Here is a 15,112-nt window from a genome sequence, read left to right on the forward strand (position 1 = left end):
CGCCCCAGGCCTTCCTCCCCCCACCCCTGAGCCTGTCCACAAGTCCCCCTGGTTTGGGGCCCCTGGGGCAGCGCTGCAGCTGTTGGCTGAGTGACTGAACCAAGGAGGCCAGGACCAGAAGGTCGCACCCCTCACCCACCCTCACAGCCGGTGCACATGGATCCTCGGACGTGCTGAGCTCACGGCCACACACTCAAGAAGCGTGCGGGACACCAGGCACAGAGCTTGGGGAGCCCAAGGAAAACCCAGCCACGCTGACGTCCGGCACCTACGACCATGGTAAACATGACCTGGACGTGACTCCCCACCTCGAGCGGCCACATGGAAGGGGTCACAGTGTCCTGTGGAAGCTGTGCAGATGGCGGGGTCACCTTCCCCAGGTGGGACCCCCTCCCTTGGCCCCTTGCCACATGCAGACCTGAGGTCCAGGTCGGCCCTTGGGGTCTGCAGCTGCCCGAGTCCCAGTGCCTGGAGACAACAGCATGTCAGCTGTCTCCAGGTTAAAGTGGTTGGACACAGGGACAGGACCCAAGGCGTAGGTGTGAAAGCATCACTTAAGAATCGGGAAGGTTAAGGGGGAGCTTCTGCAGGTACCCAGTGGACCAAACTTGACCCTGGTCTTCCTTTCCAGAGAAACCTCTGATGTAAGGAAGGGCGGCACACCCTTGTATAAAATCACAGTTTACACCTGGAAGTGCCCTCCGTGGACCCTCTCACGGAGCCCCAAGACCTACTGTTCTAGGCCAGGCGCAGACCTGCTGCAGCTCCCCCACGTTCTACAGTGTGGGTTCAGTTCCTTCCTGGTGTCTGGCCCGGGGCTCTGTGTGGCAAGTGTTGAACCCGTGGTTCAGCAGCCACTGCCCTGCTGCCTTCTCCGTGGCAACCTGCTTTGAGGGTCCCACAAGGTATCTCAGGGGAGCAGCTCCTCCAGGTGAGAGCATGGGGTCCATGGACACAACACAGTGATGCCCACTCTAACGCAACTGGGCACCAGTGTCCGCCTGCCCAGGGGTGGGCTCTGAATGCTGGGCTCCTCCTGTGGTCGGTCCACCCACCTCCCACTTGAAATGTCTCAGTTAGGGTTGTGCTGAGCAGCCATAATTTCAGTGGTCGGCGGGTACTGCGGCTTGCGAAGGTGAATAACTCCCCAGTCCGGGCCATTCAGCACAAGCTAGACACACTCCAGCCCAAATGAGACACCATCAGGTGCAGCACTCAACACGCAGCTCTGGCAGCATCCAAGGAACGAAGGACAATTCTGAGAACAAAACAACTGAGCTTCCCGCAAATGAGCTCTGACAAACCCATGAGACGCTGACAGTGAGGAAGAGATGGGGCGGGCCCCGGGTCCCCACCAGCAGCGGGACCTGCGCCACGCTCCAGGCCCTGCCTGGGACCCCAGGGGGTGCGCCTACCACCACAGGGCAGCAGGAGATAAGGGACCACAGACATCTGGGCAGGTCTCGCCCTCTGCTCCACGGTTTCCTCTCCGGCTCCTACTTTTTAAATTACTTTTGTTAGCAAAAGGTCTGGCCGCTTCTATGACTTAATTGCTTCTCTCCTTAACCAGTCAACTCTCTTCAATTTCATGAACAGTTCAATGAAACTGCCCAAAAAAATGCCCAAAGGTTTTGGGGACACTTATAAGGAAATGAAATGGCCCAACGAGGACTCCACTTAATGCTCAGGGACCAGGACAGTGTGGGGCCCGCACCAGCATGACCACCAGACGCAGGGGTGACGGGCCGGGTCTGAGCAGCGCAGGGTGCCTCACCTGGAGACGGCGCCTGTGGGAGGGACAGAGCTGACCCCCACCTCCCACCGCCTGCGGAGTGGATCTGGAGGGACTGTGGGTCCTGAGGGTACAGCCCCTGCCTTGCGCCCTCCCTGTGCCTCCGGAGTCTGGTCTCTGGTCTGAGGACACAACTCAGAAACTGCCACCAATACCCCCGTGTTGTGGACAGTGAGACCCTTCCTGCCGCTGCTGTCCTGCAGGTCCCTTTCTCCACCGTGCTGGTCAGTTATTTATTCGGGAGAACAGCCCAGGTGTGTCCTTCCTGCCACTCTTACCCCTGCAAGGAGGCTCCGCCGAGGGCTGGGTGTGTGGGAGCTGCTCACAGGTTTTCTCAGACCCACAGGTCAGCATTTCCAGAACCTTCTGGAAAGCACAGTGTCAGGGATGCACACTGCACCAGGAGGCAGCAGGCCGGAGGCGGGAGCGGGGAGCAGTGGCGTGTGTGGACCCTCAGCAGCAGGACGGCAGGAAGGTCCACGCGGTGACGAAGACAGAGGAGCAACGTCACCACACGGAGCTCAGCCCTGAGGGTGAGCAGCACAGCGACTTCGGGAAGAAAGAGGCAGAACGTTGCCACCGACACCACATTTTTAAAGAGGGAAAGCACACCGTTTAGAGGACATCACGTGTGGTCAAAGTATAAAGAAATGGATCTTATGGCAAATAAACATCCCACTCAGGACACCACGAAATGGAACTGGGGAGATGCAGGAGGTTTGGGGAAATGGGTAACTTTTTGTTTTAAAGATGATTCCTTATGCCTCTGGCTGTCGGAAGTATTTCACAGTGAAAATTGTTAAATGATATAAATGCTGATCATTCTCAATGTAAAAGGTAAAGGCCACGATTCAGGGAGCCTCTCAAACAGAGGGCTCTTTAAGAGAGAGTTCGAAGGAATTCAATTATTGACAAGCCTGAGGGTGTAATTAGCGCTCCTTGCTCTGTGAGGTTTTGCTGCTCAAAGACTTTAATCCAACACAGAAACTAACATGAGATCACCTCTTTTACGTTGTGGGTGGCAAAGCCTCACGCTGCAAAAAGAGGGAAAAAAAAGTCTCAACATAAAAGAATTATCGCATGAAAACAGAATGAGGGTGTGTGTAGCACAAGCCGTCTGGCTGGCTGCCTGGCCCCCCAGATACATGAGCACCCGCCACACCATGGGTGGGGAGCAGGGCACCACCAGGGTCATCACAGACATGCCTTCACGTTGCCTTGCTTCACAGGAGCTCAAGGTGAGGACACATGTACGTGAACCTTCAGGAACAATGGAAGAGATCCTAGTTGTCCAGGCACTTCTCAGCTCTGCAGAGGATCCCAGGTGTCCCGACATTTCTGAGCTCTGCAGAGGATCCCAGGCGTCCGGGCATTTCTCAGCCCTGCAGAGGATCCCAGGCGTCCGGGCACTTCTCAGCTCTGCAGAGGATCCCAGGCGTCCGGGCACTTCTCAGCTCTGCAGAGGATCCCAGGCGTCCGGGCATTTCTCAGCCCTGCACGGGATCCCAGGTGTCCCAGCGCTTCTCAGCTCTGCAGAGGATCCCAGGTGTCCCGGCATTTCTGAGCTCTACAGAAGATTCGTGCCCAGAAAACCATCTTTGTACTTTATTCACCCAGTTTCCAACTCCGTTTATGGATTGTGGGAAAGTGGTTACTTCCTTGAAGAAACACTTGCCAGAAATTTTAAAAATTTTAATGAAATTCACATAGAGTAAGAGCAAGGATCTTAAGTGTGCATACAAGTCAGACGGTTATGACAAACATGCATGTCCGTGTAACCAACACACCTGTCAAGAGGTGGGACACTTCTACCACCCCAGAAAGCTCTCTTGTATCTCCTTTCCCCTGAGAATACCACAGTCTCGTTTCTATCACTGTGGACTAGTTCTGCCTGTTGGAGAACTCTGTACAAGTGGAAGCCGCAGTATGCATGCTTTTATATCTGATTTCTTTTACTAACCATATATTTTTTGACATTAATCCCCGTTCTTGCAGGTATCAGTCGTTTGTTTTCTTCTAGTGCTGAGGAGTGTTCCGTTACAGCAGTGTTTATCCACCACCTGCTGATGGGCATCTGGGTTGTTCCCATTCTTGGCTACTAATAGAGAAATGTTGAGCAATCTATTAATTTCTCTTGGAGAAACACCTAGACATGGAATTGCTGGGGCATAGGGCAAGTATCAATTAAATTAATAAAATAAGGCCCAACAGTTTTCCAAAGAGGATGTACTGTGCTTACACTCCTGAGAACAATGTATACGTGTCCTCAGCATGATTTGGAATTGCAGACGTTAATTTTAACCCTTCTCGTGGGTGTGCAGAGTTTAATTTGCATTCTCTGATAATGATGAAACCTTTTTAATTGACCTTATATATTACTTCTTTGTGAAGTGTCATGTCCGTTCAACTATTTTGCCTACTTTTATTAGATTTTATTTTGGGGTGATAGGGGTTCTTAATATCTCCCCCATACTAACCCTCTGTGAGATATATAGATTATGAATATTTTCTCCCAGTCTGTGGTTTGTCTATTCATTTTCCTAATGGTGTCTTTTTTAAAAATTAATTAATTAATTAATTATTGGCTGTGTTGGGTCTTCGTTTCTGTGCAAGGGCTTTCTCTAGTTGCGGCAAGTGGGGGCCACTCTTCATCGCAGTGCACGGGCCTCTCACTGTCGCGGCCTCTCTTGTTGCGGAGCACAAGCTCCAGACGCGCAGGCTCAGTAGTTGTGGCTCACAGGCCTAGTTGCTCCGTGGCATGTGGGATCTTCCCAGACCAGGGCTCAAACCCGTGTCCCCTGCATTGGCAGGCAGACTCTCAACCACTGCGCCACCAGGGAAGCCCCTAATGGTGTCTTTTTATGAGCAAAAGTTTTTAATTTTGATGAAGTCCAATTTATCAATTTTATAGCACTAAAGAGAGACTTCCCTGGTGGTCCAGTGGTTAAGAATCTGCCTTCCAATGCAGGGGACGCGGGTTCAATCCCTGGTCGGGGAACTAAGATTCCACATGCCGGGGCAACTAAGCCCCCGGGCCTCAACTACTGAGTTTGTGCACCTCAACTAGAGAGAAGCCCGCATGCCGCAACGAAGAGCCTATGTGCTGCAACTAAGACCCTATACAGCCAAAAAAAAAAAAAAGGGTTAAAGATTCTGGTGTCCTCTCTAATAAATTTTTTCCTATCCGCAAGTTGTGAAGATATTCCCTGATGTTTTTTTCTAGAAGATTTATATTTTACCTGCTTCTATATTTATATCTAAGCCATCTAGAATTAATTTTTCTATAGGGCATGAGATTTTTTTTTTTCCATATGGATATCCATTTGCTCCATTTGTTAAAAATAATTTTCTTTTTTCCATTGAATGCCTTTGGAGACTGTTAAAAATCAATTGTGAGTCTATTTCTGGACTCTCTGCTCTGTTTCATTGATGTATATGTCTATCTTTATTCTATTAATACATTTTCTTGATTGCTATAGCTTCAGAGTGAGTCTTAAAATCAGGCACAATAAGTCCTCAAATTTTGTTCTTTTCAAGATTGTTTAGGACACTCTGGGCCCTTTGATTTTCATGCGAATTTTAAGATCAGATTATCAATTTCTACAAGGAAGCCACCTGGGGCTTTTACTGGGATTGCTTTGAATTTACAGATCAATCTGGAGAGAACTGATGTTAACGATACGGAGTCTTCCAATCCAGGAATGTGGTGTATCTCTCCATCGATCTTATAGGTTTTCTTTAGTTTCCCTCAGCCTTTTTTGGAGTAGGTTTTAGCGGATATAGACATACCTTACTAAACTTACTCAAAAGTATTTTATTATTGACGCCATTATACATTTTTTAAACTGCATTTTTTCAGTTGTTCATTGCAATTCTATAAACTTGTATTCTGGAAAATTTGCTAAGTTACTGGTTTTGATTTCCTATGAAACACAATCATGCCACCTACAAATGATGCTAGTTTTACTTCCACTTTTTTTTTTATTTTAATGTTGAGCCTTCTTTTAATTTGTTTTATTTATTTTTGGCTGTGTTGGCTCTTTGTTTCTGTGCGAGGGCTTTCTCTAGTTGTGGCAAGCGGGGGCCACTCTTCATCACGGTGCGCGGGCCTCTCACTGTCGCGGCCTCTCTTGTTGCGTAGCACAGGCTCCAGACGCGCAGGCTCAGTAGTTGTGGCTCACGGGCCCAGTTGCTCCGCAGCATGTGGGATCTTCCCAGACCAGGGCTCGAACCCGTGTCCCCTGCATTAGCAGGCAGATTCTCAACCACTGCGCCACCAGGGAAGCCCACTTCCACTTCCTAATACTTATATTTTTTTTTTTCCTGTCTCATTGCACTGACCTCCATTACAATGTGGAATAGAAGTAGTGAAGGGAGTGATCAGATCGCTTCCTCCTGATCTTAGAAGGGAAAGCTTTCAGTCTTTAATGATTAAGTATGAGGTTAGTTATAGGTTTGAGTAGATGCTATCAGACTGAGAAAGCTTCCCTCTATTTCTAGTTTGCTGAGTTTTTTAAAAAATCATGAATGGGTATTGAATTTTGCCCAATGCTTTTTTCTGCATCTATTGCGTTGATTGTGTGATTTTTATCTTTTATTCTGTTACTGTATTAAATCATACTAATTGATTTCTGAATGTTAAACCAGACTTATATTCATGATGTATTATCCTTTCATATATATTTCTGAATTTGACTTGGTAATATTTTGTGAATGATTTTTGCAACTATTTTCATAAGGGATATTTGTCTGTAATTTTATTTTCTTGTAATATTCTTGTAGCATTTTTTACTTCAGAGTCATGCTAGTCTCACGGAGTGTGAAGCTCCTCCCTCCCAACACCCAACAGACCTTTCTCCTCTTCTACTTCCTGGAAGAATTTATGTTAGATTCGTATTATTTCTTCCTTACATTTTTGATAGAATATATCAGTAAAGCCATCTGGCTTGGTTTTTCTTTATGAAAAGCTTTTAAATTACTAATTAATTTTTAATTATTATTTATACCTTTTTTTTTTTTTTTTTTTGGCCATGCGCAGGGCATGCAAGATATATTAGTTCCCCAGCCAGGGATTGAACCTAAACCCCCTGCAGTGGAAGCACGGAGTCCCAACCACTATATCGCAAAGGAATTCTCTATTATTTATACTTTAAATACCTACTGGATCTGTAATGATGTCCCCTCTTTAATTCCCAGTATATTGGTAACCTGTGTTTTTTTTAAAAAATCAATCTTGATAGAGGCTTGTCAATTGTACTGATTTTATTTCAAGCCAATTCTTGGTTTTGTTGATGTTTTTTCTACTGACTGTTCATTTTCAATTTTACCTTCTTCATTCCTTTCCTTCTATTTACTTTGAGTTTACTTTGCTATTACTTTTGAAACCTTTAAAGGTGGAGACTTAGATAATTGCTTAGTTTCTTCTTTTATAATATAAACTTTTAAAGCTATAAAAACTTATTACAAACTCTGCTTTAGCTAAATTCCACAAATTTTGACATACTGTTTTGTCATCAAGTTAAATTTTTTCCCTAATATCCTTTGTGATTTTTTCCCTTGGTTGCTTAATTTCCAAATATTTTGTATATTCAAGATGTCTTAGGGCTTCCCTGGTGGTGCAGTGATTAAGAATCTGCCTGCCAAGGCTGGGGACACAGGTTTAAGCCCTGGTCCGGGAAGATCCCCCATGCCATGCAGCAACTAAGCCCATGTGCCACAACTACTAAGCCTGCACTCTAGAGCCTGCGAGCCACAACTACCAAAGCCCATGCACCTAGAGCCCGTGCTCCACAACAAGAGAAGCCACTGCAACGAGAAGCCTGTGCACCGCAACGAAGAGTAGCTCCCGCTTGCCGCAAAACTAGGGAAAGCCCGCACACAGCCACAGACCTAACGCAACCAAAAAAAAGAAAAAAAGATGTCTTAATGATTTCTAATTTATAAAACATAACCCGTATGCTTTCAATCATTTGAAATTTATTCAGATTTGTTTCTTGGTCCAAAGTAACGTCTATCTTGTACTTTAAAAGAATGCGTATTCTGCAGTTGACTATAGTGTTCCTTAACTGTCTACTGTCATGTCGGTTAATAGTGTTGTTCAAACCTTCTGATCCTCACAGACTTCCCCACCCCCCAACTTCTATCAATTACTGAGATAGGAGTATTAAAATCCGCAACTCCAATCTCAGTTTTTGCCTCATGTATTTTGAAACTCTGGGATTAGGGATATACACATTTAGGATTGTTATGTCCCCCTAGAAAATGACCTTTACCCCATGTGTGCAAATGACACTTGCATTGAGTTAAGTTCATGACAACAAACTCCCAATGATGCTCCACTAAATCTACTGTATGAAAATTCAGACTTAACAGAAGAGAAATCAAGCTCTTTTGCTTAAAGCTGGAAAACAAAGAAGCTAAGTTTTAGTGTTGAACAGCACATGTGCAAAAGTTCAAGGATATCCCAAGTCAATATGGATGCTGGGGGCTTCCCTGGTGGTGCAGTGGTGAGGAATCCGCCTGCCAATGCAGGGAACATGGGTTCGAGTCCTGGTCCAGGAAGATCCCACATGCCACGGAGCAACTAAGTCCGTGTGCCACAACTGTTGAGCCTGCGCCGTACAGCCTGCGAGCCACAACTACTGAGCCCGCGTGCCACAACTACTGAAGCCCACACGCCTAGAGCCCCTGCTCTGCAACAAGAGAAGCCACCGCAATGAGAAGCCCGCACAACACAACGAAGAGTAGCCCCTGCTCACCGCAACTAGAGAAAGCCCGTGCCCAGCAACGAAGACGCAAGGCAGCCAAAAATAAATAAATAAATAAATAAATAATATGGATGCTGCAATCTGGGACACCCCGCCACCGACGACACATGCCCAAATCAGCATCACACCCACTGTGACAGTGCACATCACACCCACTGTGACAGTGGACAGGAGACCTCCCAGGACAGAAACTGAGAAGCCACGCCTTCCAACGAGTCTCACACCCTCCAGGGGAAGAACAGAGTCTCTTCTACTTCCAGAAACACAAATGCATGTCCCTGCATCATGCTCTTTACAATCAAAAGATCCCCTGATCGCAGACCTGTTTCAGGGCCCCATTCCTCCCTGTCCCCAAGAGAGCAGCATTACGGTAGCACCAAGGGGGATACATACTTGCAGTTGTTTGCAATGTAACACCCACACACATGCACAAACGTGCACACACAGACACACATGCGCGCACACACACACAGTTCAAACTAAAGAAAGAAAAGCACACCCCTCCCTTGCCTTCACCCTGCCTGTACTTTCGGCACCATCCCTGCCCTGTCCCTGGTAGTCGGCCTCTAGCCTTGGGGCCTGGGGGACGTGGGGGCCATGAGAGGGAGGAGGCTAGTGTCCTTGTGATGCCCCACAGAGGAAGCGGCCCAACCTCGGTCCCAGTAGCCCTCCCCTTGGTGGGCGGAGAAGGAAGAGGGTGCCCCCAGCCCACCTGTAATCACGTTAGCGGGGGGCTGGGCTCACGCTGAGAATCCCGTCAACTCAAAGCAAGTGAGAACAAAACCCCAAGAGAACAACTACACGTGAATCCTACCTCACTTCAAAAAAGTGAGAACAGACATTTGGCCTTGATCCTGGGGAAATGCTGGTCCGTGGACCTAGGACAACGTCCCTCCCGGGAGGCCGCAGGCCCCGCGCCGGCCACGCTCCCAGGTTTCCTGCCTTGCGACCTGACTGGGTCACCTGTGTCTGCCCCACTGACCCCGCCCGGTCTGGCCCCCCGGACTTGCGTACTCGAGGACGGAGTGTGTGGCCGCGCCGGGGTGGTAGCGGTAGAGAAGCAGGCTCTGGTCCACGCGGACGAGCCCGCCGCCCTTCCTCAGGTGTTCGTGGAAGAACAGCAAGTCCTCGGGGACACCCTGCGGGACGAAAGAAACGTGTCTCCACTCACGACAGAGCCTCATTCTGGTGATGGGAGACGCGGATCCGTCTGGCACCCCAGCCGCTTGAGCCTGGCATGACCTGTGAGGCCTCAGCGGGAAAACAACACGTCCAGCTCCCCCACCTTGTGGCTGGCACTGGGCAAGCGTGACCACAAGAGGCATCTTCAGGACAAGAAGGTGCCTGAGGGGTGGACCCAAGCCCCAGTGTCACCCTCACTCATAGCCTCAAACTTGACCCCTGGCCCGCGCTGCTGGCCTGCTGACCTGCCCCCTCCCTGTTGACGGGCTTGCTGCTCCGAGGGTCTGCAGCGTCCCGCTGGGTGTTCCCGTCCTGTGAGAACGCAGGCCTCCTGACCCTCCTGGAGAAGCGCAGACCAGGGCTGGCCGTTGGGGTCACAGCCACCCTGCTGGTCAGTCTGGGGGATCTCAGTCCTGGTGGGGACACCAAGTTGGCTCCCCTCACTTTTTTAAATTCAAGGTGAAAACCAAGTGAGCAGGGGGTCTGGACAGGAGGTCACCCAGGGTGTGTCTGGTGAGCAGAGCCCAACAATGGCTGGGGACACTGCCAGGACCCCTGCTCCGGGCAGAGGCTGGTTTCCTGACAGCCCAGAGGCTGCTGCTCTCCGGCCCCAGCCTGTCCTCCCCTGCCGGTTCCCCAGCCCGAGCTCGGTTTCACCGAGCCAATGCCAGCACCACGGCCGGGCCCACTGCTTCCAGTAAAGCCACGGCTGCCCCCCAGCTCGTCCACCCCGAGAGGAAGGCGGCACAGCTGGCCTCTGAGGTCTCGATGTCCTGATGGAGCCTGGTGGCTGTCATCCTCGGGGGGAGATGGAACCCCTGGCCCCTCTTGGCCAGCTTCTTGGCCTGAGCGTATCCCCTGACTGGGCCCTGTGCACCTGGCCTCTGGGGTCTGTGATGAACTGATGCTCTTTGTCTGTGGCCGCCCAGGCGCGAGGTCCGCTGCCTCCTGGCTCGGGCCTGAGCGCCATCCCTGGAAGCAGCCCACTCAGCTCTCCCTCCTGAGCTGCCACACTGGGCACCAGCCTGCCCGCCTCCATCCCTGAACAAAGCCACCACTGCCCAGGGAATCGCCGCCCGGGGTCCCTGACACACCGCAAGGCCGTCAGGGCAACGCGATGGAAGCCAGCCGAGTAGGAAATCGGCTCAGTCTCGTTAGCGACGCGGAAACACGCGAACCACTTCACTTGCAGTGTCGGGCGGTTCAATCAATCAGTGACTCGATGGACTACTGTGTGGTGACTGAAGTGTTTTCACAAAGACCACAACGACATGAAAAGATTTATAACAAAATGTTAAGTTAAAAATCAAGTTTCAAAATTGTGTTTGCAGCTTGGCTAAAAGTGGTCCACAGTAAAAGGAAGACAGAAGGACCCCACACAAAAGTTCACAGCAGATGTGTGGTGATGGGTTCACGGGTCATTTGCGTAGTTTTCCCTTTTTCTAATTTTCTGCATTTTCAGAGTCATCTTACAAGAGCACATTGTGAACTCATATCAGGAAGATGGCGGAAGAGTAAGACGCGGAGATCACCTTCCTCCCCACAGATACACCAGAAATACATCTACACGTGGAACAACTCCTACAGAACACCTACTGAAGGCTGGTAGAAGACCTCAGACCTCCCAAAAGGCAAGAAACTCCCCAAGTACCTGGGTAGGGCAAAAGAAAAAAAAAGAAAAAACAGAGACAAAAGAATAGGGACGGCACCTGCACCAGTGGGAGGGAGCTGTGAAGGAGGGAAAGTTTCCACACACTAGGAAGCCCCTTCGCGGGCAGAGACTGCGGGAGGCGGAGGGGGGAGCTTCGAAGCCGCGGAGGAGAGCACAGCAACGGGTGCGGAGGGCAAAGCGGGGAGATTCCCGCACAGAGGATCGGTGCCGACCGGCACTCACCAGCCCGAGAGGCTTGTCTGCTCACCCACCGGGGCGGGCGGGGCTGCGAGCTGAGGCTCTGAGGCTCGGGTTTCGGTTTCGGACGGAGCGCAGGGAGAGGACTGGGGTTGGCGGCTTGAACATAGCCTGAAGGGGTTAGTGCACCACAGCTAGCCGGGAGGGAGTCCGGGGAAAAGTCTGCACCTGCCGAAGAGGCAAGAGACTTTTTCTTCCCTCTTTGTTTCCTGGTGCGTGAGGAGAGGAGTTTAAGAACGCTGCTTAAAGGAACTCCAGAGACGGGCGCGAGCCGCGGCTAAAACCGCGAACCCCAGAGACGGGCGCGAGCCGCGGCGAAAAGCGCGGATCTCAGAGACGGGCGCGAGCCGCGGCTAAAAGCGCGGACCCCAGAGACAGGCGGGAGACGCTAAGGCTGCTGCTGCCGCCACCAAGGGGCCTGTGTGCGAGCACAGGTCACTCTCCACACCCCTCTTCCGCGGAGCCTGTGCAGCCCGCCACTGCCAGGTTCCCGGGATCCAGGGACAACTTCCCCGGGAGAGCGCACGGCGGGCCTCAGGCTGGTGCAAAGTCACGCCGGCCTTTGCCGCCGCAGGCCCGCCCCGCACTCCGTGCCCCTCCCTCCCCGCTGGCCTGAGTGCGCCAGAGCCCCTGAATCAGCGGCTCCTTTAACCCCGTCCTGTCTGAGCAAAAAACAGACGCCCTCCAGCGACCTACACGCAGAGGCAGGGCCAAATCCAAAGCTGAACCCCAGGAGCTGTGAGAACAAAGAAGAGAAAGGGAAATCTCTCCCAGCAGCCTCAGGAGCAGCGGATTAAAGCTCCACAATCAACTTGATATACCCTGCATCTGTGGAATGCATGAATAGACAACCAATCATCCCAAATTAAGGAAGTGGACTTTAGGAGCAAGATCTATGATTTTTTCCCCTTTTCCTCTTTTTGTGAATGTGTATGCTTCTGTGTGAAATCTTGTCTGTATAGTCTGCTTCCACCATTTGTCCTAGGGTTCTATCCGTCCATGGTTTTTTTAAAAATTTTTTTCTTAATAATTTTAATAACATTATTATACTTTACCTTCATTCTTTCTTTCTTTCTTTCTTTCTTTCCTTCCTTCCTTCCCTCCTTTAGACAACGAATCATCCCAAATTGAGGAGGTGGTCTCTGACAGCAAGATTTATGATTTTTCCCCCTTTACCTCTTTTAGTGAGGGTGTATGTGTATGCTTCTGTGTAAGATTTTGTCTGTATAGCTTTGCTTCCAACATTTGTCCTAAGGTTCTATCCGTCCCTTTTTTTTTCTAAATAAGAATTTTTTAATTCAATAACTTTATTATACTTTATTTTATTTTTACTGTATCTTCTTTCTTTCTGTCTTTTTTCCTTCTTTCCCTCCTTCCTTCCTCCCTCCCTCCCTCCTTTCTTTCCTTCTTGCCTTCTTTCTTTCTTTCTTTCTTTCTTTCTTTCTTTCTTTCTTTCTTTCTTCCTTCCTTCCCTCCATTCCTTCTTTCTTTCCTCATACTTCTACTAATTCCTTCTACTTTTTCTCCCTTTTACTCTGAGCCGTGTGGATGAAAGGCTCTTGGTGCTCCAGCCAGGAGTCAGGGCTCTGTCTCTGAGGTAGGAGAGCCAACTTCAGGACACTGGTCAACAAGAGACCTCCCAGCTCCACATAATATCAAACGGCGAAAATCTCCCAGAGACCTCCATCTTAACACCAGCACCCAGCTTCACTCAACGACCAGCAAGCCACAGTGCTGGACAACCTACGCCAAACAACTAGCAAAACAGGAACACAACCCCACCCATTAGCAGAGAGGCTGCCTAAAATCATAATAAGGCCACAGACACCCCCAAACACACCACCAGACGTGAACCTGCCCACTAGAGAGACAAGATCCAGCCTCATCCACCACAACACAGGCACTAGTCCCCTCCACCAGGAAGCCTACACAACCCACTGAACCAACCTTAGCCACTGGAGACAGACATCAAAAACAGTGGGAACTACGAACCTGCAGTCTGCAAAAAGGAGACCCCAAACACAGTAAGATAAGCAAAATGAGAAGACAGAAAAACACACAGCAGATAAAGGAGCAAGATAAAAATGCACCAGACCTAACAAATGAAGAGGAAATAGGCAGTCTACCTGAAAAAGAATTCAGAATAATGATAGTAAGGATGATCCGAAATCTTGGAAATAGAATGGACAAAATGCAAGAAACAGTTAACAAGGACCTAGAAGAAATAAAGATGAAACAAGCAACAATGAACAACACAATAAATGAAATGAAAAGTACTCTAGATGGGATCAATAGCAGAATAACTGAGGCAGAAGAACGGATAAGTGACCTGGAAGATAAAATAGTGGAAATAACTACTGCAGAGCAGAATAAAGAAAAAAGAATGAAAAGAACTGAGGACAGTCTCAGAGACCTCTGGGACAACATTAAACGCACCAACATTCGAATTATAGGGGTTCCAGAAGAAGAAGAGAAAAAGAAAGGGACTGAGAAAATATTTGAAGAGATTATAGTTGAAAACTTCCCTAATATGGGAAAGGAAATAGTTAATCAAGTCCAGGAAGCACAGAGAGTCCCATACAGGATAAATACAAGGAGAAATACGCCAAGACACATATTAATCAAACTGTCAAAAATTAAATACAAAGAAAGCATATTAAAAGCAGCAAGGGAAAAACAACAAATAACACATAAGGGAATCCCCATAAGGTTAACAGCTGATCTCTCAGCAGAAACCCTACAAGCCAGAAGGGAGTGGCAGGACATACTGAAAGTGATGAAGGAGAAAAACCTGCAGCCAAAACTACTCTACCCAGCAAGGATCTCATTCAGATTTGATGGAGAAATTAAAACCTTTACAGACAAGCAAAAGCTGAGAGAGTTCAGCACCACCAAACCAGCTTTACAACAAATGCTAAAGGATCTTCTCTAGGCAAGAAACACAAGAGAAGGAAAAGACCTATAATAATGAACCCAAAACAATTTAGAAAATGGGAATGGGAACATACATATCGATAATTACCTTAAATGTAAATGGACTAAATGTTCCCACCAAAAGACACAGATTAGCTGAATGGATACAAAAACAAGACCCTTATATATGCTGTCTACAAGAGACCCACTTCAGACCTAGAGACACATACAGACTGAAAGTAAGGGGATGGAAAAAGATATTCTATGCAAATGGAAACCAAAAGAAAGCTGGAGTAGCAATTCTCATATCAGACAAAATAGAGTTTAAAATAAGGACTATTAAAAGAGACAAAGAAGGACACTATATAATGATCAAGGGATCGATCCAAGAAGATATAACAATTGTAAATATTTATGCACCCAACATAGGAGCACCTCAATACATAAGGCAAATACTAACAGCCATAAAAGGGGAAATCGACAGTAACACATTCATAGTAGGGGACTTAAACACCCCACTTTCACCCATGGACAGATCATCCAAAATGA

General features: G+C 48.6%; 1 protein-coding gene across 3 annotated transcripts in view; it reads right to left on the reverse strand.

Annotated features, from left to right (window-relative positions):
* Positions 1-15,112, reverse strand: part of B3GNTL1 (UDP-GlcNAc:betaGal beta-1,3-N-acetylglucosaminyltransferase like 1) — a 115,957-nt gene that overhangs the window by 9,679 nt on the left and 91,166 nt on the right. For 2 of the 3 annotated variants that reach the window (XM_082679822.1, XM_082679824.1), the window contains one exon: positions 9,574-9,698. The exons of the other annotated variant lie outside the window; for it this stretch is intronic. In XM_082679822.1, the coding sequence (XP_082535948.1) occupies positions 9,574-9,698 (125 nt within the window). The remainder of the gene's footprint in view (positions 1-9,573; positions 9,699-15,112) is intronic. 3 annotated transcript variants of the gene reach the window in all.

This window comes from Grampus griseus (assembly GCF_964374135.1).
Source record: "Grampus griseus genome assembly, chromosome: 20".
Lineage (NCBI taxonomy): Eukaryota > Metazoa > Chordata > Mammalia > Artiodactyla > Delphinidae > Grampus > Grampus griseus.